The 24,656-nt window shown below is 46.5% G+C and overlaps 1 protein-coding gene across 2 annotated transcripts in view; it reads left to right on the top strand.

The window, feature by feature from the left end:
* cerk (ceramide kinase) overlaps window positions 1-24,656 on the top strand; it is a 59,744-nt gene that overhangs the window by 29,516 nt on the left and 5,572 nt on the right. Inside the window, exons 7-11 of one of the 2 annotated variants that reach the window (XM_015956699.3) lie at window positions 1,663-1,737; window positions 1,939-2,091; window positions 15,988-16,093; window positions 16,553-16,632; window positions 22,617-22,822. In XM_015956699.3, the coding sequence (XP_015812185.3) occupies window positions 1,663-1,737; window positions 1,939-2,091; window positions 15,988-16,093; window positions 16,553-16,632; window positions 22,617-22,822 (620 nt within the window). The remainder of the gene's footprint in view (window positions 1-1,662; window positions 1,738-1,938; window positions 2,092-15,987; window positions 16,094-16,552; window positions 16,633-22,616; window positions 22,823-24,656) is intronic. The other variant, XM_070549047.1, reaches the window with a different exon arrangement.

Consider the following 24,656-nt stretch of genomic DNA (forward strand, 5'->3'; position numbering starts at 1 on the left):
TCTCTCTCTCTCTCTCTCTCTCTCTCTCTCTCTCTCTCTTAGTAAAGTGTTCAGATGTGATTATGAAGCTCAAAGGAGAGGAAGCAAAGGCCAGATAAGTGATATTCATAGAAAGCTCAAGAAGGCAAAGGAGCAAGCTCATCTTCTTACCTATCTGTGTGTCCGCCTCTGAATGACAGGCCTGATCTCTCCCTGTCACGCTTCTGTGAGCCAGCTCAAAACATTGCTAGTTAGATTTCCCCACTCTTCTCTTTACTCTCCACTCCATCTTTTATCAGTGGCAGTAGCTTCTATATTACCACTTGAAGATGATCAAAGTTGGGGAGATAGGTCTAAAATTACTCCACGAGGGCACAGAAGAGAGAGATAGAAGCTTATTACCGCTCAAGTTGAAAGATTTAATATCAAACTCAACATTCCTCACTAGGCGGGGAGTGTCTCTTATCCTTCATTTGTTGGCTGAAGAGCGCTGCTGATAGCCCAGGGCTGGAAGCTATCCGATTAGTTAACTTTATAACTGCTACGTTCCTTTGCTTCTGCCTAATAAATTCATTCAGCTACATTTGGCTTTCTTGGTTGCAGCTTTGAGAGACACGTCCTTCTCCTCATTGCCAGACCTTTCATCAGGGGGTTTATTTATTGGAGAGTTTTACAGTTGTAACTACCTCCTTTGTGCCATCTCCTTTGGAGGTGTGGCAAACAGGAGCACAGGAGAAACCTCTTGTTAACTAGAACATCAGTGATAATAACAATAAAGTCTAAATATAGGTGTCTTTCAAGACCTTCAAAGTCACCTTCCAATAGCAAAAGTAAACTAACAGGTTTAAGGGTTACATTAATAACAAGCTTGCAGACGGCATTGAAAACAGTGGCAGGGAATGATTTAGAAATACAAAGGAAACATAATAAAATGTGTGAGCTTTCTCTTGTAGATAATATAACATACCAACTTTTTTTTGCTAAGCTCTTTTAACACGGCATTACAACCGACCTGCACATGAATAAAAACAGCATAAATCATAACACATATTGCAAAAGGAGGAGGAGGAGGTAAAAAAAAGGCCAAACAAACAAGGTGGGACCACTTGATGCTAGTAAACAGATTCATAATTGAACATCTGAGATGGAAGGAAGGATGGTTAAATGTGACTTAAGCCTGAAGCCAGGTTTATGAATTAAAAGCAAGAGAGAAAAAGTGCCTTTTTAGGCATGATTTCGAAACAGCGATAGAATGCGCTTGCCTAACCTGGAGGAGGAAAATATGTTGTTTTCACTGCAAAACGTTCTAAATATTCTTATTATGATCCATATCAACATTTACCTTTATGCTATTTGTTGCTACACTTGCACTACAGTTCCTCCACATTTATTCTTGATGTTCTTTTAGAAAAGTGTGTTCTCTCTAGTCCTTTATGCACTAGAGACCCCCACAATCTTCACCTCATCCAGGAAGTTGTGTTGCATCCAAGTCAGAGATTTAGGAAGGCATGAAAAGCTAGTGTCTTGCCATTATTTCCACTAATTTGTCCAAAAATCCCTTAATTGGCAATGTCAACTAAAATGTTGTTAAATAAAAACAAAGGGGTGCCTTATGTAAAGATAAAATATAAATACTATTGAGATGGTTACTGGATGTCCCCTTGTGTGCATCTTGTCCATCAGGGTCAACCGACTGTATCTGCTTTGCCACTGTGGGAACAAATGATCCAGTTACTTCTGCGTTACACATCATCGTTGGTAAGTGGAGGCCACCAACTGTAATCTCTAGTTGGTTCTTTCTATTTTCCTCATTTCTCAGATGTTCCTTATCAGGTGTTTTCAGTGTTTTGCAGGCATCAACAGGATCATTGAACAATTGTTTTGACATCTGGTTTTAGTTGAATCTTTGTTGCAATTTCAAGTAATCAAATGGTTTCTCCCTTGGGTTTGACTTACAAGGTGATAACCAACCAATGGACGTATGCTCCGTTCACCACAAGGACAGCTTCCTCAGATACTCGGTCTCGTTGCTCGGTTACGGTTTCTATGGAGATTTACTGGCAGACAGCGAAAAGAAGAGATGGCTCGGTCCTGCCAGATATGACCTGTCAGGTATGTGAGCTATTGCCTTTACAATAACCCTACCTTTACCCTCTAACCCACAGGTGTTAAACTCCGGTCATCTAGGGTCGCTGTTCCACATGTTTTAGTGTTTTCCCTGTTTTAACACACCTGATTTCGATTAGCTGGTGATTAACCGGCTTGAGGAGAGCTTGATGAGCTGCTGAACAGGTGAGAAAGATGCAGGACACTGGCCCTCGAGGACTGGAGTTTGACACCCCTGCTCTAACCTGTTTGTGTATATGCTTGTCTTACTGGAGGTTACTGACCTTGCACTGCCGTGCGTTATTTTAAATCTTGCTGGTGCAGCTCTGGATGCAGAGTGGAGGATTAAACAGATAAATTCAGCACTCACCCTCAGGCCTTCACAACAAACCCTCTAAAAAAACCCCTACAGTCATAACAAAAATAATAATAAAAGCAAGATATTAAATCAAGTGAAATAAAATTGGGGCCTACTAAACAGAACATCAACTCAGTGCCAAAGGTTTGAAGCAAGCGGAAACATCAAAGTGTGTATTTAATAACTGCAACTGCATATCAAACAAGTTATTAAGTTGCTCTGAGACACTAAAGTTTACAGTACTTAGTTATAACATATGAAAGTTTATTGAATGAAATAAATATAACATAGTAGTAGGTGGTTAACTATGTCCGAAATGAATGTTCTTTAACAAAAAATGGAAAATTCTTGACAGATTATTGCCAACTATACATATAAATAACATATCTTGCAAAGTATATTAGCGCCATTGATAGATTAGCTTGTTAGCAAAGGGTTGAGTCATTCATGAGCAGTTCTGTCAGCTGAGCAGAAAGTGTTGCCAATTTAGCGACTTTGTCACTGTTTTGAACAATTTTCCGGTCCTCTGCGATTATTTGTAATAAGTCAACTAGCAACTCATCTGTCTTCTTTTTCCACTGTAGGAGATTTTTGGAGACTTTGATATGAAAGTAGTTTCACGAAGGGTGGAAATGAAAACTTATCTAAAAGTCTGATTTTGGCCTTTTGAATAGTAAAACTGAAGACCCGTGCAATATATGATGCTACACATAAAATATGATGTAATGCACTTTAGAGATTATTTGTTTTTAACAGTGATTCTCCCATTCTGTCACGAACTCCTCCAGCTGACTGCATTCCATTCATTCCTGCCACCAACGTGGCGACTGACGTCATCACGCCGGCACTACTTAAGGAAGTGCCGGCGTTTCATTCATTGCTCAGTCATCGTTTCTCACCAGACTTTGTATCGAGTCTCCAGGCTTACCAGCCCTCAAAGCACTCAAACTACACCTACAGGAGATAACCACGCCGGCTATCTCCGTCTCTCCGCGTCTGGGCAACAGAACTCTCAGTCACGCTTCAGATCTGCCAACGAACCTGACAGGATGACTGAGCCACAAGTTGACCCAGCGGAGTTCGCGCGTTTGCGTGCCGAAGTGGCTCAACAGCGCGCAATCTTGGATCAGCAGACGGCAGACATGAACCAGCTCCGTGCCATAGCTGATCGCCAAGCCACAAAGATTGAGTCACTCACCGAGCTAGTACTCCAGCTGACCACCGCTCTGCAACGTCAGACCGCAGCTGTTCCTGACAGGATGGAACCACGCCTCAGCCTTCCAGAGAAGTGGGACGGAACCAGGGGATCCCCGGAGGGCATGTTGGCGACCCTGGCCATGACTTTCGAGTGCCAGCCGGCACGCTACCCCACATCCTGCTCTCGTGTCGCTCTGCTGACCTCACTGCTGACAGGTCGAGCCGGTGAATGGGCGGCGGCTCTTTACAATCAAAAATCTCCTGCCTGCAATGACTATGAGACTTTTGTAAAGGAGATGAAAAAGACTTTTGTGCACCCCAGCAGCGAGGTCTCGGACGAGACGCGGCTGCTTCAGCTTCGCCAGGGCTCCCAGACGGCGGCTCAGTACACCTCTCGCTTCCGGACGACAGCGGCTCGGTTGAGGTGGGATGACGCCGCCCTAAAGGCCGTTTACCTGGAGGGACTGTCACCGAGAATCCGGGAGGGCATGATCGGGCACGAGGTCCCAACCTCCCTGGACCTGGCAGTGGATCTGGCTCTCCAACTGGACCGCTGCATCCTGAACCGGCCGAGCACCATGTCAGCCCCCGTACACACCAGGACGTCACCCCGCCGGCCGGCTCACCAACCGACGGAGGAGCCGATGCAGCTGGGACATCTTCCCCCTGAGGAACGGGCACGGCGCTACCAGGAGGGAAGATGCGCTTACTGTGGGGATTTGGGTCACCACCGTGGCACATGCCCAAAACGACCGGGAAAAGGTCCCTCCGGGTCGGAGTAGGAGCTGTCCCGCCCGGAGTCTCCACTTTTCCGGCTCCACACCGAACCACTCTCCCGGTCTCCCTCCACCTGGACCAAGGCCCGACCAGACTGGAGGCACTTTTAGACACTGGGGCTGCGGAGTGTTTTATCGACCACGGACTGGTTACTCGGCTCAAGATACCCCTCACCGCCCTCGACCGACCCATTCCCGTGACCTCTGTGGACGGCCGGCCCATCATGCCGTACCCTCTCACCCACCGAACTCAGGGTCTCCACATGACTATTGACCAACACCGGGAGACCCTCCACTTCCTGGTCATCCAGGCTCCGGCTACGCCTCTCATCCTAGGTCATTCCTGGTTCTGCCGCCATGAGCCTCACATCTCCTGGTCCACCAGTAAAGTCCTGGCCTGGGGCACGGGTTGCCATAACCACCGGGACTCCCCTGCACCTCGGGCAGCAGCAGCTCCTCCCAAAGACGTAGACCTGACGCTCGTCCCTCCTCAATACCACGACCTCGCTCAGGTCTTCGCTAAAGAACCCACTACCAGGTTACCTCCTCACCGACCCTACGACCTGGAGATCAGGCTCCAGCCCGGCACCACCCCCCCTCGGGGTCGCTTGTTCTCCCTCTCTCCGGCGGAAACCCGGGCTATGGACAATTACATAACTGATGCCCTGCAGAAGGGATTCATCCGTCCCTCAACGTCCCCCGGGGCCGCGGGGTTTTTCTTTGTTAAAAAGAAGGAGGGGGATCTCCGGCCCTGCATAGACTATCGAGGGTTAAATAAAATAACGATCCGGGACCGCCACCCTCTCATGGGCACCGCTCTGGACGCCATCACACAAGCCGCAGTGTTTACTAAACTGGATCTGCGCAGCGCCTATAACCTCATCCGTATTAAGGAAGGTGAGGAGTGGAAGACCGCTTTTATCACGCCCACTGGCCACTATGAATATTTGGTGATGCCTTTTGGACTCTGCAACAGCCCCGCCGTCTTCCAGCGGTTCATTACAGATGTGCTGAGAGACATGTTGGGCCGCTGGGTCTTTGTGTATCTAGATGACATCCTCATCTACTCCCGCACGGCCGAAGAGCACATCCGTCATGTTCGAGCTGTTCTGTCCCGCCTCCTGGACCATGGACTTTACTGCAAACTGGAGAAGTGTGCGTTTCACCAGGAGTCCACCTCCTTCCTGGGTTTTACCATCTCCTCCCAGGGCCTGAAGATGGACCCCCCAGAAGGTTCAGGCCGTAGCTCAGTGGCCTCTACCCACGACCCTGAAGCAGCTGCAAAGCTTCCTGGGTTTCTCGAACTTTTACCGGAGGTTTATACGCAACTTCAGTTCCCTCGCAGCACCTCTGACCTCACTCACCAAAACCACCAATCAGCCTCGCCCTTTTCGCCTTACTCCAGAGGCTGTCAGTGCTTTCCATGAGCTGGTCGGACGTTTCACTAAGGAACCCATCCTCCTCCACCCGGACCAGACCCGGCCCTTCGTCGTGGAGGTGGACGCCTCGGATGTGGGAGCGGGGGCCGTTCTCTCGCAACGGGGTCCAGACTCTAAGCTCCACCCATGTGCCTACTTCTCCCGGAAGTTTTCCCCCACACAGCAGAACTACGGGGTCGGCGACAGAGAGCTGCTGGCAATAAAGTGGGCGCTGGAGGAATGGAGGCAGTGGCTCCTGGGGACCACCGATCCCTTTCTGATCTGGACCGACCACCAGAATCTCATTCATCTACAGACTGCCCGCCAGCTCAACCCTCGTCAGGCTCGGTGGGCCCTCTTTTTCGAGCCGTACCACTTCCATATCGCCTACCGGCCCGGCTCCAAGAACCTCAAGGCGGACGCTCTCTCTCGGCGTTTCGCACCAGATGCCGGCCCCCCGGAGCCTCGGACCATTCTACCGGCTCAACGCTTCCTGGCCTCCCTCCAATGGCCGTTGGAGCAGTCCATACAGGCGGCACTTCCTGGCGATCCAGCGCCGCCGGAGACCCCACCGAACCGCCTCTACGTTCCCGCCTCCTGCCGGCAAGAGGCGCTCACGTGGGGGCACTGTTCACGGCTCGCGGGACATCAAGGGCAAGCCCGTACCCTCCAGTTCCTCCGTCGGGCTCTCTGGTGGCCGTCCATGAGGAGGGACGTCCGCGAGTTCACAGCTGCATGTGATGTGTGTGCTCGATCCAAGTCCTCCAACCGACCCGGCGCTGGAGAGTTGCAGCCTCTCCCTGTGCCCAAGCGGCCGTGGTCACACATCGGGCTGGACTTTGTCACGGGACTGCCGGCGGTCGACCACCTGGACACTATATTGACTATCACGGACCGTTTCTCCAAGGCCGTGCACTTAGTGGCCCTGGCCGGCCTCCCCACGGCCAAGAGAACGGCCGAACTGCTCCTGGAACAGGTGGTGCGGCTCCATGGTTTCCCTCAGGACGTGGTTTCCGACCGAGGACCCCAGTTCGTCTCACGCTTCTGGAAAGCGTTCTGTCGCCTGGTCGGTGCTTCCACCAGTCTGTCCTCTGGATACCATCCGCAGACAAACGGTCAAACAGAGAGAGCTAACCAGCAGCTTGGACGCTACCTGCGCTGCTTCGCTTCGTCCCAGCCGACCACCTGGCCCCGCTTTCTCCTGTGGGCGGAGCTGTCACACAACCTCCAGACCTCCTCAGCCACGAGTCTGTCTCCCTTCGAGACCTGTTACGGTTATCAGCCACCTCTGTTTGATCATCAGGTGCCCGAGGTGGAGGTCCCTGCTGCCCAGACGCTGGTCCGCCGCTGTCGGCTCGCCTGGATCCGGGCCCGTGCGGCCATCACCCGGGCCAACATGGAGTATGCCCGTCAGCATCGCCGCCGCCACCGGCCTGGCCCCGTCTTCCGGTCTGGCGACCAGGTGTGGCTCTCCTCCGCTAACCTGAGGATGCCGGCTGGCTCCCGGAAGCTCACTCCTCGCTTCCTGGGTCCGTTCCCCGTCCTTAAGGTCATCAATCCTGTCACCTGCCGTCTGCGCCTCCCGGCTACTCTCCGGATCCACCCGGTCTTTCACGTCTCCCAGCTTAAGCCGGTGATCTCCTCTCCTCTCCACCCTCCACCGGTCCGGGTGCCTCCGCCCCGCGGTGTTGAGGCGGATCGCACCTACACGGTCCGCAGGATTCTGGACGCTCGCCGCCGGGGACGAGGTTGGCAGTACCTCGTGGATTGGGAGGGGTACGGGCCTGAGGAACGCTCTTGGGAGCCCACGAGCTCGTTTGTCGACCCTACCCTGCTGACTGACTTCTGGGCCCGCCGTCCTGGGACTTCGGGAGCCGTCCCTCGAGGGGGGGGTCCTGTCACGAACTCCTCCAGCTGACTGCATTCCATTCATTCCTGCCACCAACGTGGCGACTGACGTCATCACGCCGGCACTACTTAAGGAAGTGCCGGCGTTTCATTCATTGCTCAGTCATCGTTTCTCACCAGACTTTGTATCGAGTCTCCAGGCTTACCAGCCCTCAAAACACTCAAACTACACCTACAGGAGATAACCACGCCGGCTATCTCTGTCTCTCCGCGTCTGGGCAACAGAACTCTCAGTCACGCTTCAGATCTGACAACGAACCTGACACATTCCATACCCTGGCTATTCATCCTATATATGTAAATATATAGCCTGGCCACCACCCGTAGATGGAGCTCAGCCGTAAGAGTGGCATCTCAATTGTACAGCCCAGAGCAACGAAGAGCATGTTGTATTCATCTCTCCATAAATCATTCAATGGGGCAGTCCACCATACAGCATCGAAGAAGAAGAATAATCCTTTTTTGAAATAAAGGGCTTAGGTACGTCTATTTGATCATGTCCAAAGAAAAGCACAAGTCTAAACCATCCAAAATTAATGCCAAAGGCGTTTAAAACGAGCACCACTTTTGAACCAATGCCTAAGCCCACCCAGCAGCTCTCTACAAACATGGAGCGCTGTGACTGGATGGACTTAAAACTGTTTAGGCCAATGGCAGACCTGCTAAGTTTACAAGAGTGCGTGGCTAGACCAACCTGCAGAGTAAAACCTTTTGCTTCTACCAGGGTTTGTCTAGATTTCTAGGCTACCCACACCACTGATTTGTGTGGAAATGCTATAATCACTGAATAAGCCCAACACGGTGTGGAGTCATTGGACATCCTTACTGGGATTTTTCATGTCCTATTTTAAAGACGGACTGCACACCATCAGCAGGGCCGGATTTAGGAGGATGTGGGCCCATGGGCTTCAGTCAATTTAGGTGGCCCCTTTTTTCAAAATTGTTGCATAGACGCACGCACGCACACACACACGCACGCACGCACGCACACACACACACACACACACACACACACACACACACACACTTATAATTTTACTATATTATTTTAAGGACTACAAATTGAAACTTTTTTTTAGATCACACATCTTTAATAAACCAATTCACACACACTACAATAATCCTTGAATGAATAGATTTGCATTTTATAGAAAGAAAACGTTATTTCAACTTTGGCTTCTAAAAGCTGTGTGAATCAATAACCTAACATTAGGTCGTCATTTAAACATTGAACATTTTAATACAATTCAAACTCTGCTTTTGCTGTCAAATAAATTACTTTAACAAAAATAAACAAAAGGCAAAAGCACACTTATCTGCCACTAAGATAGAAGACTGTGCTCAAAGCTGTATGGCTCTCTATGGGAAGAAATTTAAGAAAGCGTTCCTGGGAGTTCCCTTCAGGTGACACATATCTCAGAATAAATGTTAACTGATCAAGGTGGGAAACATCTGGTGTGGTGGAGTCAGCAGAGATCGAATAGTATTTGGCCATGTTTACTTCACCAACTATTTCAGACAGAACACGATCACCCATCAGTTGAACAAACTCTTCACATATTTTAGAAGAAAGATATGAAGGTGTCCCTGCACCTGCATTTCCATATTTCTCTATGTGAGACTTCAAAAAGGGATCAAACTCGCTGATTAACTCCAGAAGGCCCAGGTAATTACCATTATCAGTCCTGCCAAAAACATGACTAGATCCTCTAAGAGCAAGTCCTCTCTCTGCCAAAAACTTCACAACAGACACAACTCTTCTCAAAACTTCAGTCCAATATGCACTCTCAGATTCAAATTGTTTTTCCAGCTCTGAATCTATCCTTCCAGCAGCTGACCCAAATGTGATATATGTTAGCATAGCTTTTCTGTGATGTTCACTGTTTTCATGCTCTTTCATCCGGTTTGTGGCATGTTTCCAGCTGAAACCAATTTCAAAGTACGATTTGCTTTTAGCATCACTGAAAATGCAGCATGCAAAACAAAACATAGCTCCGGTAGATGGAGAGTAAAGCAGCCACTGTCTTTGGACATACTCACCATTGGCGAGTCTGCGTTTAAAGTGCGATCTGGAGAAGAACCGCTTCTGCTGTTTGTACACTCGTTCGGACGCTTTAAAATTTACGTGCATGTGTTGGCAGCTCTGCGGTCATCGCTCAGCCCAGTAGGCACGCACAGATGCATCACATTTTCCCCAGCAAGCTGGATCCGTACTGTAACAAGGTTCATCCAAAGTTTCAATCCGTGGCCCAGATGCACTTTCGGTCGCCAGTTTTCCACAATCACTCTCCGATGGGAAAAGATAATCCATGGAGGACGTGGTGGTCTCAGATGCCTCCAGGTCGAGCGTCTCTGCTGCCGGAACATCCGCCGCGGATTCAGCCGCCAATTTTCCACAATCACTCTCTGACAGGAAAAGATCATTCGTGTTGTTGGACGTGGTCTCAGCAGGTGCCGTCTGCGTCGCCGCATACGGGGGTATGTCAGGCTGCAAACGCCCGCCGTGATGTAAGAAGTGTGAGAAAACTTGGACCAGTTGTAAGCAGTCATGACAGATGTTTGCCAAAACAAATCCCAGTGCTTCTCAGCTAAATGGTAGCATCTTGTTAGAGAATTACTGTCATGACTCCCATCCTTCACCCTCCTCCACTTCCTCATTATACCTTCATTCAGCTCACCTGGTTCCTCTCACCAAGCTCCAGCCAAGCCCTGCTTTCCCCAGCAACCTCTGTCAGCTTCAATCAGCTCCATTCATTCCACCTGCTCCTGTAATCAGCCTCATCCCATTCACCTGCTTCCCCTGCTATAAAAGAACCAGCCATCCAGTCAACAGATGCCAGATTATTACAGCCTTGCCAGTAGTTCTCCAGCCATCCACCCTGCCTGATCTTTGCCTCTGGACCCTGTTTTTTGCCTGACCCCTGCCTTGCTCTCTGCCTGCCACTTTGACCTTAGCCTGCCTCTGAACCTGCCTCAGCCTTGCCCTCCAGGTACCTCTGCTTTAAATAAAGACTTTTTTATATATATTTTTACTGTGTTGGTGTCTTCACGGGTCTTCTGAACTCGGTTCCTGACAATTCCATACAAAAATAAAAATGCTTTGTGGACCAAGGGCGGGGCCTCCAGCACGCAGGGGCCCAGGGCTGTAGCCCAGATAAGCCCATGCGAAAGTCCGGGGGTGACCATCAGTGTCAGTGCGCCCCAGGGCAGCTGTGGCTACATTGCAGCTCATCACCATCAGTGTGTGTGTGTGTGTGTGTGTGTGTGTGAATGGATGAATGATACACTGTAGTGTAAAGCGCTTTGGAGTCCTTACTCTGAGAGGCGCTATACAAGTGCGGGTCATTTATCAAAACATGTAACTCCACCCCTAGCCAAGATTTGAAAAATGCTATGAAAGTGGGCGTTGCCAACCCAGCCCCACCCCAGCAGAATATCTATGCCCATCCCTGCATTTGCACAACTTCCAGAATATATAAGACATAGGACATCCAGGCAAGGTTGGGTCCTCCCCCTCCTGGACCTCCCCCTCCCCTGTGATGGAACATCAGAGGAGCCAAGGTCTACCCGAGGCCCCTGAACCTGGACTGCTGCATGTTCCTGCCATCTTCCCGGCAGCATACATGTCAGGACCCGACCCCAAGGCCCTGCCCAGATCCCCACAAGGGACCGGCCACCTCCACACCCGAGCTCCCGGGCCCCCACCCAGACCCGCCCAGGGGCATTGCAGCTGCCAGGCGGTAACCCATGGCCGCCACCAAGACCTCCAAGGGGCCCCACTCACAACCGCCAGCAGTCCACCCCCCGAGGCAACCCAAGCACCTCCAGAGGGGGGCAACGGCCCCCTAGTCCCAGACACCCCCAGTGAACGCACCTCCAGGGAACATCCGGATACTCCAAACTCAGACCCCCCCCCCCCATCATCCCGCAGGACAACATCAACGGTCCACCATCATCGCTATGTGATGAAACCGATCAAAGGAGCAACAGAGAGATTGATTTAAAGTGGAAGCAGAGGCTGTATCAAGTGTAATATGATCTAACAAAAGATTTCTATACTGGTTAATGCAGAGAGTTTCTCTATTTTTCCAATTTATGAGGATAGTTTTCCTAGCGATGCATATGGCAGTCAGAACCACATGAACCAAAGATGTTTCAATCAGGACATCGTCCAGGTTTCCCAGTAAACAAAGAGAGGGAGAAGTTGGGATATGACATTTCAGACGTTTTGGCAGATCCTCACGTACTCTACCCCAAAATTCCTGGACAGGTGGACAGGACCACAGTGCGTGTATGTAATTGTCAGGAATGTTTTTTGTGCAGTGTGTACACGTGTCAGATGATACAAACCCCATCTTGAACATCCGATGACCTGTATAGTGTACTCTGTGTAGAATTTTGTACTGAATTAGTTGTAAATTGGGGTGTCTGATCATTTTAAAAGTTTTTAAACAAGTTTGGGACCAGAAGTTCTGGTCAAAGCTGACTGAGATATCCACCTCCAATTTTTCAATAGGGATTGCTATTCTATCGTCTATTTTGGACAGTGTCTTATATACTTTAGACAGTAGTTTGGGGGGTTTGAGATTATAGAAGTTTAATATCCTTGGTGGTGTTTGTAATTCTATTTTATTGAGCTTAAATTTTTGTTTGACTACAGATTTAATTTGGTGGTATTCTAAAAAGCTATTCTTATCTATCCCAAATTGGGAGACTATTCGATTAAATGGGATGAAATCCAATCCTTCATATATGTGTTCCAGGTATAGGATTCCTTTATTTTTCCAGTCCGGAAGGTTCATCATTTTATTATTTTGCAAAATATCAGGATTATTCCAGATAGGTGTGCGTCTGCATGGTACTAGTGAAGACTCGGTCATTTTAAGATACTCCCACCATGCTGTCAGAGAGGTGCTGATACTAATACTTTTGAAGCTTTCATGCTTTCTTATTCTTGAGCTAATAAATGGTAAGTCTGAAAGCTCTATCATATTGCAAAGTGTTTGTTCTATATATAACCAGGACTCGTCTAGTGGGTTATCTTGCAACCATCTTGGTATATATTGCAGCCTGTTGGCTAAGAAATAATAATAACAGTCCTCCTCTGTCTTTGGTCTTCTGAAGCGTTTTTAAGCTAATTCGTGGAGGTTTATAATAATAATAATAATAATACATTTGATTTAAAAGCGCCTTTCAGAACACCCAAGGTCACTTTACACAAAACACGTAATAAAATACAATAAAACAATAATAAAACCCAAACAAGAAAAAAAAACAGAGAGAAACAGTTCAATAAAATCAGAGGTTGTAGGCAGATTTAAACATATATGTTTTGAGTTTTGTTTTGAAAAGGGTAAAACTGTCGATGTTTCTGATGTCTGGGGGAAGTGAGTTCCAGAGACGAGGAGCAGAGCGGCTGAAAGCTCTGCTCCCCATGGTAGCGAGACGGGCAGAAGGAACCGCAAGATGGATGGAAGAAGAAGATCTGAGTGAACGGGATGGGGTGTGAATACTTATAAGGTCTGAGATATATGGAGGAGAGAGGTTGTGGATTGCTTTGAAGGTATGGAGGAGAATTTTGAAGATGGACCTGAATTTAACTGGGAGCCAGTGAAGCTGCTGGAGAACCGAGGTGATGTGGTGAAAGGAAGGTGTTCTGGTGATAATACGGGCTGTTGAATTCTGGACCAGTTGCAGTTTATGAAGGAGTTTGTTGGGGAGACCATAAAGAAGTGAATTGCAATAGTCGATAAGGGAGGTGACAAGGCTGTGGACAAGAATGGCGGCAGTGTGAGGGGTCAGTGAGGGGCGGAGGCGGTTTATGGAACATAGATGGAAGTATGCTGACCAAATTATGTTATTAATGTGAGCTTGAAAAGAAAGTGAGCTGTCGAAAATGACACCCAGACTCTTGACGTGATGGGAGGGGGAGACTATGGCGCTGTCAATAGTTAAAGAAAAGCTGTCAGATTTTGAGATGGTGGATTTAGTGCCAACTAGAAGAAGTTCGGTTTTATTGCCGTTGAGTTTGAGGAAATTAGAGGTGAACCATGATTTGATTTCAGAGAGGCAGAGTGTAAGGGAGGATGGTGGGAGAGTTGAGTTGGGCTTACTGGAAATGTAAAGCTGGGTGTCATCCGCAAAGCAGTGAAACTGGATATTGAATTTGCGGAAGATTTTGCCGATAGGGAGGAGATATACTATGAAGAGGAGGGGCCCCAGGACAGAGCCCTGGGGCACACCTGACTTGACTGGGGAGGGTTCTGAGGTAAAGGATTTTAACTGGATGAACTGAGTGTTTATCCTGCCAAAGGAATTTGGTAATTGAGGAGTCCAGAGATTTAAACCAGTCAGCTGGTGGTTTGTTTGGGATCATCGAGAATAAGTAATTTATTCTGGGTAAGACCATCATTTTAATTGTAGCAACCCTCCCCATGAATGATATCGGTAAGGATTTCCATCTTGCAAGATCATCTTCCACTTTCTTTAAAAGTGGGATGTAGTTTAGTTTGGTTAGATCTGCCAGCTTGGGAGAGACATTAATTCCCAGGTATGTGATATTCCCTGACTCCAATTGTGTATTAAGCAAATTGACAAATGAGAAATGAATTGGTAGAACTGTGGATTTTAACCAGTGGATGGCTGCTTATACTGAGCCAGGATCCTCTGGAGGTTTCTTCCTGTTAAAAGGGAGTTTTACTCTCCAGTGTCGCTAAATGCTTGCTTAGTATGAGGATTGCTGTGAATTGCTGTATGATGCAATTTGCTGGGTTCCTTATATAGGAAACTTTTTTCTGATTGGCTTAATGAACTGACCTGTATTGGAATGTTTACTATGTGAAGTGCCTTGAGACGACTTGTCGTGATTTGGTGCTATATAAATAAACTTGAATTGAATTAAATTGAGGCTGTGCAGTGGCGCAGTGGTTAGAGCTGTTGGGTTGCAGCAAGAAGGTCCTGGCTTCCCAGCCTGGGATCTTTCTGCATGAAGTTTGCATGTTCACCCTGTGTATGTGTGGGTTCTCTCCTGGTACTCCGGCCTCCTCTCACAGTCCAAAAACATGACTGTTAGGTTACCTGGTCTGTCTAAATTGTTCTTAGGTGTGTGTGTGTGTGCGTGATTGTTTGTCCTGTGTGTCTCTGAGTTGTCCTGCGATGGACTGGCTCTCTGTCCAGGGTGTACCCCGCCTGACTGCCCATTGACCGCTGGAGATAGGCACCAGCCCCCCCCCCCCCACACACACACACACACCCCGCCACCCTACGTGGACAAAGCAGGTTCAGACAATGGATGGATGGATGGATGGATGGATGGATGGATGAATTAAATTGTTAGCCTGGCCTACCAGACTTGTCCTTTGTTTAATTCTGCACAGAGAAACAGTCTGGTTACTCACAGGCAGAGAGGCACTTGAGGGGCGGGACTAGGTAGCTCAAAAGTAACCAATCAGAAAAAAGACAGAAATGCCGACTGTATCGCATGACGCTGTAGTTTTTTAGCTGTAGTAAAAAAAAAAAAGGTGTCTGGCAACAGAGCAAGCATCTTGTATTTTTTTTAGAAGAAAGGCTTTTAGCGCTTCTACTTGTTGTGGTTTTAAAGATATTCAAGTCATTTAGAACAGAAGAAAGAGCCGCAGTGAACTCCGCCGCTGTCTTTGTTGTTTATGAGAAACTGAACGTCGCTGTGTGTGACGTCCGTGACGCTGTAGTTTTTTTAGCTGTAGTCACAAATGGCATCTGGCGACAGCGCAAACATCTTTCTTTAGAAGAAAGGCTTTTAGAGCTTCTATCTGTTGTTGTTTTAAAGACGTATCCAAGTCATTTAGAACAGAGGAAAGAGCCGCAGCGAACTCCGCCTCAGTCGCCATGTTTATGACAAACTCGGCGTTATGGTGTGTGACGTACGCTACTCAGCGCTGATTGGCTCGGTTAGAATTCTCATGGGGTGGGTTTATTTGAATAGAATAGTTCCCAGACCCTTTCTCTGTGCAGAATTAAACAGAGGAGGAGTCTGGCAGGCCAGGCTAAGAAATTGTACCAGTCCCAGTCAATCACAAATTTAAAATGCAGTAGCCACAGCTCAACCCACGGGGGCAGCACTAAGACGTTTTAGACCTAGATTCTAGATTTCATCAAGTTACACAAACATGTCAAAAACTGCACTGAAACAGAAAGATTGCAATTTATTCTTTAAATAAATTAAATTAGCTAAATCTTGTTAACTGGTGTTTAACCTCTTTTTCAGGGTTTAAAACATTTTTTTGCCACAATTTCTATGAAGGCACCGTCTGTTTCCTCCCTGCTGAGGACAGCGTGGGACACCCAAGGGACAAGCTCCAGTGTAAATCTGGGTAAATAAAGCTCCTGAGATGTTACTTTAGTGTATATAAGTATATTATTATGTCCTGAGTAATTTGATGATGTTAGGCTGTAGGAATGCTCTTGCCAGAGCTTAAATGGGATACTTTATATTGTCAGGAAGCTAAATTATTGAAGACTGAAAGCCCACTTACTCCCATCTAAAAAGCTCTTGACTAAGTGCCGTGCCTTTTGATATTCTCAGAGCAGGTATTATTTACATAAGGGATCTGAAAGCCATTATTCTATAATATGACAACTTATTTTACATAAAAAGTGATATGAATATGCTCTAAAAGACCTTTCTAGCTGTAAAAATATAAATAGCTCTAAAAAAATTCAGGGAGGTTTAAAACAGGCTGAATAAATTCGAGTCTAATGAATCATAAGGGTGTGTTACTGCAACAGCGATGATTTAATGATTGTAAAACAAGGTTACGCTGGTATTTCAGGTGCCGCATCTGTCAGCACAAGCTCGAATCAAAGGAAAAGCACAAGGAGATGCCAGAAGAGAAGGAAAAGGCTGGCAAAGGTACCAGTTTGGGTTCATTATTTGAAATGTGCCTTGTTAATCACAAGGAAAAACCTATTTCTCATTCCTTGTTAGGGGCATGTTTCTCTATGTTGACACCGCTAGCATTAAAAATGAGCTTTCTTGTCAGGCGTTAAGGAAAGCAAACAAAAAAAAAAAAGAAATGAAATGATCCCAGACTGGCTGTCTTCCTGCTTACAGCTGATTTTATGGGAACATTTGCATTTTTCCAGGGGGAAGATTAAGTACCTGAGCTGGATGGAGTGTAAATAACAAAGTCATTAACTCTATATCAGATTTTGTCTTTTTTATTTATTTTTTCTTTACTTTGTGTTTTTGTTCCTGCAGCACAGCTGAATTCTTAATGAGATTCTTGATGGGGTATTGATGAGAGAACTTTAGAGACACTGCACAACTTCTCATCCTGCCCTGCTGGAGCTTTTCTTTTATTCTAATGGTCCTCATATCTCCAGCATCCTTCCCTGTCTTGATAAGATCACATTCCCTGCCATCCAGTCAGCCTGGACTTGGATAACACCACCACTCGCTCTCTTCTTTCTCAGCCTGCAAACACAATTTATTACCCACAATGTTCTCAAACCCTTTATAAAACAACTCAAACCTCTGGTAGCAAATGAAACCTAAATGTAGGCTTGTGTGTGCAGCGGATCAGCATGTGTGGAGACTTTAATCTTCATTTCTAATTAGTGTCTTTATGGTAAATTGAGATTTTCTGTTTTGCAGGTTTCCAGAGGGAGAGAGAGAGAGAGAGAGCGATAGTGTGTGTGCGTGCGTGCGTGCGTGCGTGTGTGTGTGTTTATTGCCTGGATAAAATTGAAAGAGATCTGTTTGTGTGTGTGTGTGTCAGACTCGCAATAATCAGGACTTTTTTCCCCCTGCCAGCACTGTCAGGAGGTTTGCCGTTTGTTTTGTGTTTTGTTTTTGTTTTCTGCTGAGGGAAATCTCAGACAACTGCTAAATCAATGAGCCACAACACACTCCTTCTCTGCAAATGAGCCAGTCTCCTCAGCGAAAGCAAATACTCATTTCTCCTAATGCCGAGCCTACGGTCCACAGTCGGTAGTGTTATGTTTAGATTTTTTTAAGCAAAGCTTTAATCACTGCTTTCCAATTAGAATATTTGTTGTTTTGATGTACCCTCAGTGGGCTTGTTATCGTTCGTTTGCGTTATCACCTCTGTACGCTTATTTTGCAGAATGATGTGGGAGGGGTGGAGGTAATGAATCGTTTTGTTTTGGGGGTATTTTTTGTTTTCCTCTTTGAGACCACATAATTTTCCCTTTGAGGAGCCTGTGATGCAGTCGAAAGCTAATTTGGATATGTGTTGTCACTTTTTTGCAGCTTATTTCACCAACCATCACCCTGGTGACAGGCACTGGCAGTCCCGATGGGCTAGAGCTCTGTGTCTTTGAGGGGTGATTTGAGAGGAGTTGGGGCGAGGGGCAGTTTGTCAAGTGTAGCCAACAAGAATCAGTTTCTGGGACTTCTGTTAGAAATTGCGATCATCTCTTGGTAAGGCAGAAGCAATAAGCTTAATCGTTGCTCCATCAAATGCTGGTCTGAATCAGAAATGGATATTTAAATTGGGATTAAAGGCACAATATGTAGGCAATTTACAGTGAAATAAGTACAAAACATTTTGTCTCAATTGTGTTGGAAGGAAAGTTATATTGCAAAAGATTTCCTTCTTGATCGGCTGGTGGGTTGCCAGTTTTTCAAAATGGCCTAAAAGAGACAAAGTCATTGTTTACAATTTGTGAGCATGCGAGGTTGTCAAGTCTGCGTCAAGTTGGCGCTGCAGTGCCGGCATTTGTAATTAAACACTGGCCACAAACGTTCCTGTAAATTACCAAAGCCAGGTACGGCAGTGAGTCATATGTTATTTCTTGCAACCCTGACAAGCCACAGCATCTTTTTGTTTTGCTCTTATTTTGGTTGAAAATGGCTAAAAGCTAATAATGCTAACAGTGAATTAAAAAATCTTACTAATGCACCTTTAAGTCACAAAAGAAAACCTTGTAGGTGTAATATGTGTCGAGGTTTGGGGGAAAATTATCAATTTTTATCTCATAAGTGAAAGGAAGCTCTCTCTCCTCTCCTCCCCCTTCGCCATGACCGCCGCTGTGCTTTTATTATTTCAACTGAACAGGTGACGCCTCGGCCCTTCACGTGACCAGTCCATACACCATGTGCATGCCGAACCGTAGAGAGAGAACCGTGGGGGTCACGGATCAATGATGATCCGTTGCACTCCTGCTCTCTATGTCACATTGTTGCTCCCCTGTGCCTTGGGTTTTACCTTAAATGTGTCCACCTGCCTCTTGTTACCTGATTACCCATCCCAGTGTGTATATATAAGCCTTGTGAGTTGGTCGGTTCGTACTCGTTGCATGTCAGTTTAAGTTCACATCTGTCTACCCTGCCGTGTCTGCGCTCCTGACCATTAAAGAGGAACCAAATGTCTGTTGCTGTTTTGCCTGGGTTGATTTACCTGCCTGAAGGATCCGCTCTTCCTCCCTCACCTTCCCTCCACACCGTGACACTCTAATATTCTGTACACTTTTGTTTTGGTATCATAAACTGTAATAAGAGGGAAAACAATCATCAGTGCTTCCTTCCATTACTGAAAAGAAAATGTATATCTCTTTTACAGACATGGACATGTTTTACAACAAGTCCATGACTTCAACAATCCGAATCCAACTATTAGTCTGGCTTAAATCTCAGGCTGATGCTTTGGTGTACAACTCTTCTTCTGCTGCCATTCCTGCTTGTTGGTTACTTATTAGAAGCGCCTTCTGTTTAGGACAGGGGTCGGCAACCCACGGCTCTTTCATCCATCAGACGCGGCCTGTAAAATAGTGAATATTTAATTAAAGTCTTAGGTGTGTTCTTGCTGTGTCGTATCTCTAATTCCATGCTGTAGTTCTTTTTTAAAACACATAGCAGTTTTGTTTACCTGTTTTCCCGCTACGTTTCGTTTGCGGCTGCAAGCTTCCTCAGGCTGACGCTGATGGTGGCGTCACTTCCTTCTCCGTTTATCCGCGGGCAGCAGAGGACGTTGTCGTTGTATGTGTTTGTCCTCTTGTTTACGGTCTCTTTCTTCTGTTATCATGTTTGCTCGGTGATATAATGTTCTGATTACTTTAGGTCCATAAACAATAGGACAAACACATACAACATGCTTTAAAGACCTGCGGATACCTGACATGGGCAATAAACAAAGGAAAACAACAAACAACAACAGAAAGAAAAGAACAACCAAAGCAAAGAACCAGAAACCCAGAAAGACAACAACCAAAACCAGTGATAACCTTACCATACATTAAAGGCATAACAGAAAAAATAAAAGCAACAATGAAAAAACACAACATAAACACACCAACAAAACCATACACAACAGTTAGAAACAGACTAGTGCACCCAAAAGACAAGATACCAGCTGGACTTAAATGTGGAGTCATTTACGAAATCCCTTGTAAACTTTGCAATAAAACATACATAGGAGAAACCGGACGCCAACTCAACACACGAACAATAGAACATAGAAAGGAGTGCGAGAAAGAGGCAAGTAGAAAACACACAAGAGCAGCAAAAGAAGAAGCAGAAAGCACAATAAAGAAGTCAGCCGTAACAGATCACTGCATAAGAGATAACCATATAATGGACTGGGACAACACAAGGATCATAAACATCGAACAACAAAAATACAAAAGATTGATAAAAGAAGCTATCGAGATAAGGAGACGTGGATGTGGGACCATGAACAGGGACGATGGAGTTTACTCGTTGGATCGCGCATGGGATTGCATCGTTGGAGAGGGGAGAGCGGGCAGCAGAGGGCGACAATGTCCTCTAATGCCCACGGATAAACGGAGAAGGAAGTGACACCACCATCAGCCTGACGAAGTTTGCAGCCGCAAACGAAACGTAGTGGGAAAACAGGTAAATAAAACTGCTCTGTGTTTTAAAAAAGAACTGCAGCATCGATTTACTTAAAGTGTTTTATTTTACTGCATTCATTTTTTACCTGTATGCCAATTCTAAATGTAAAGATTGTCGTTTTTTTAAATCTAAACAAAAATGATAAAGACCTGAAATGACAGGTCACCTGCTTGTGCACAATCAAATTTCTCTAGGCACTCTAGGCGCTTTCTGAGCTCAAGAGGATAGGAGATTCTGGCCTCAGACAGACTCATGGATGTGTTGCAGCATCACCACATTGGAGACAGGAACAAGCGCAATTCAGCTAAATTTTGTAATCAGGGAACATTTTCTAAGTGACAAGTCTCTCTGAGAGACAGGGTTTGGAAAAGACTCGCTTCAGTGAGAGGAATCTTCTCGCCTGCGCCCTGGTTCTGCTGCTGCCTGTGACCAACGCACTCCAAGCCCCTCTCCACATCTTCACCTCGCTGTGCACCTTACGTGCGCGTTGACAGTGAGCTGCACTGAGCTCAGTGTCCAGCTCAAATGTTCTGATAGGAATCTTTTCTTGATTTATTTAGCTACATCCGCGATGGGCGGAGCAAATAAAATGTCACCACAACGGCACGCATCGATGTTCAAAACGACCAACAGCCTTGAAATTTCAAAATAAACTGTCAAATGCGGGAAATATCCAGTCAATGCGAATCCTGCCATTTAAGTGTTTAGCCTTTTTGTGAAGAGTGTTGCAATGAGAAACAATTAAACTTTATTAACACCAGAACCATGCGCTCCGCACCATTATTTCCATCGCTGTAAATGAGGGGGAAACAACAAATTGATTGGATCCTTTTCTTAACTTTTCAACATTGTTTAATGTAAAGTTTCGTTCTGTACAAAGTTAAATTACAATAGTCAAGAAAGACAGAGCCTGGATTTGTATTCTGAACAGTTTAAACATGTTCGACGCATTAAAAACATCGGCACCTGCTCAGGCCCGGTAGGCCCACCCACAACGCCGCGGCTGCTTTGGCTCCCAGATGGGCCATTCCCATCTGTACCGGGTCGGCCTGGGCCGGGTAGCATAGGTTGTTTACATATCTGGGTGGCCTGGTATTTTTCCGGGCCAACCAAGGCTCATTCTCAGCCCTCTTCTCGAGGGGGTCTGCTTCAGGCCGACCAGGGCCAACACACCCACTGCTGACAGCAAATTCACACCTTCCATTAGAGCAAGCCTCTGATTGGTGGGTAGAATCAGCCCACATGGGCTTAAGGCAAGGATGTGTGGAATCAACCGGGCCAGGCTGGGGCCGACTGGGGCTACCCGGCCCGGGCCGACCCGGTACAGATGGGAATGGCCCAAGAGTTTTCTTTACAGTATAAAACGGGTGATATGGTTCTTTGATGGGAAAAGGATGCCAACCGCTGGTTTAGTAGAACTGCAGCAGTGGAGGCAGAAAAGGTAACAATCACTATTAACTCTGACTTAAAAAGTAAAAAACCTTACAAATAACCATAGAACAACTAAACAGCACAAGGCCGACAAACTACAGAGAACATCAGCAGCTGAAGTTAAATCCATCGTTAGATTATGTTCCGTGTCAAATTCAAGCTGGAGTTAAATAAAGAATCAATAGGCACTTTCACTTTTTGAAAGCATATTAGCTGCTGCCAGAGAGTGAATGAGCTTTTATCGTGTGAGAAAAAACTAGCTCAGCACAACTTGATTTCTCCTGCCCACGTTCCATTTCACCGCACCAACAAACAGCTGTTTGCAGTCGACTTGAATGGGAACAAGTTCAGGTTTTTCTTTAAACTGTTGATATTAAAACTTCAGATGACATTTCACAGCCTGGACAGAGGAGACCTGAGAAGGGTACATCAGTGATTACATTTTTGCATTTCATTTTAGTTTTGTTAGTAAGATTGATCATTTTCCAAACTGCAAACCATTTCCAAAAGTGTACTTAGATGATGTTTAGGTGCTGGTAATGTTTAGACTTTTGACACCTGTAGTTTTGGTCATATCTGTGTTTCAGACAGCAACAAAGGATGGAATGTGGTCCGCGGTGAATTCATCTCTGTCAATTCAGCCTGCATGAGCTGCTCTTGTCCCCGATGTCCAAAAGGTCTGTCTCCTTCCGCTCACCTTGCTGATGGCACCACAGACCTGATCCTTATCAAGAAGTGTTCCCGCATGAACTTCTTCAGACATCTCTTTCGACACACCAACAAGCAGGACCAGGTAGGGTTGTGCAGATTTAGCTTCATTTTTTTAAAAGCTAAACTACAAGGGTGACAGTGGCACAGGAGTTAAGTGCTCGCCCCGTAATAGGAAGGTTGCAGGTTTGAGTCCTGCTCAGTCTGTCGCTGTCGTGTCCTTGGGCAAGACACTGCTTGCCTGGTGGTGATGGTCGGAGGGACCAGAGGAGCCTGTGTACGGCAGACCCACCTCTGGCACTGCGCCCCAGGGCAGATGTGACTACAATGTAGCTCATCATCACCAGGGTGTGAATGTGTGTGTGGATGGGGTGAATGACTGATTGTGTTGTAAAGCTCCTTGGGGGGCTCCAGGACTCTTGAAGGCGCTATATCAAATACAAGCCATTTACCATTTTACAGATTAATCCAGATTGAAAGGACTTTGATTCTGCAGGGATTTGATAAACTTCTTTTTTCATCTCTAAAGAAATATTGAAACCAGTAAAACTGCTGGAGAATGTGTTGTTTAACATCAGCCATTCTCAATCAGTGTCCACATGAATTGATATGGTGTAAAGCTGTAAACATGCAAGCAGAAGGCTAGGTTTCCCCACTTGCTGTGCTTGCAAGTACTCTTGCTGACTCTGCTCAATGCCCTAACCATGGCTCACTTTAGTTCAAACGCCTTACCCTTGGTGCCTTCCCACGTATCATAAATAACATCCAGCCTGATTCAGAAAGGCACTAGTAATCACCGCTGCTGGGATGTGCTGTTTGGGAAAACAGGCCTGTACCAGACTAATGCCCTGCCAGTACCACAACCAAGGAAAGTCCAGTTGTTAGTCATTATTAGCTCAAAACATCTGCAGCAGTGAAAGTGTCAACCCAGCGAGTTTCTGCTAAAATTGGTTTCATTTATCTCCGAGTTCAAAACATTTTCTGGTTACGTTTTGAATCAGTTAGGATCGCTTGCAACTGCAATTTAAATTTTTCTGGCAATAAAATGGAAAAAAGAACATTTCCCATAGCAACTTAGCCTCAGGGAAAACCAACCTGACCAAAAACAAACAAGACACCTCACCACGGTTAGGGAGGTAGGATGTGTCACGTTGTGGGGATGTTTGGGACCCAAACATGCCGATTTACCCAGGATGACTCGAGGCAGAAGTTGGTAAAGTAAAATCCCTTTATTTTGGAAGAACAAAAAATAAATCCAAGGCAGCGAGCCTAAAGTCCAAAAGTCCTGGAGCACAGGACACCCAAAGCTCTTAGAGCACCAAAAACCTGGAGACCAAAAAGGCTCAGACAGAGCACGAACAAACGCTGACAGAAATACAAACAATGGACCGACAAGACACTGAGACAAGACAGGGCTTAAATACACTGGGGCATGATGGGAGGATGATGAGCTGCAGGTGTGAGGGGAGAGAACCAGGTGAACGTGATAACTAATCAGGGAGGAGGAGCAGGAGAGGACACCAGACCTAACTGGAAAGGACACACACACACACACACACACACACACACACACACACACACACACACACACACACACACACACACACACACACACACACACACACACACACACACACACACACACACACACACACACACACACCTAGCTGGAGGAGGACATAAACACACACACACAAAACTGGAATAGTAGACCTATGGAAATTATGGTGGGGAGAGTGAAGGAACACAGGACCTGAGAGGGAATATCTGGAGGGCTGAAGACCAGGGGACACAAGAGGAACACAAATGGGCCATTCCCATCTGTACCGGGTCGGCCCGGGCCGGGTAGCATAGGTTGTTTACATATCTGGGTGGCCAGGTATTTTTCCGGGCCAACCAAGGCTCATTCTCTGCCCTCT

Source organism: Nothobranchius furzeri, chromosome 1 (genome assembly GCF_043380555.1).
Source record: "Nothobranchius furzeri strain GRZ-AD chromosome 1, NfurGRZ-RIMD1, whole genome shotgun sequence".
NCBI lineage: Eukaryota > Metazoa > Chordata > Actinopteri > Cyprinodontiformes > Nothobranchiidae > Nothobranchius > Nothobranchius furzeri.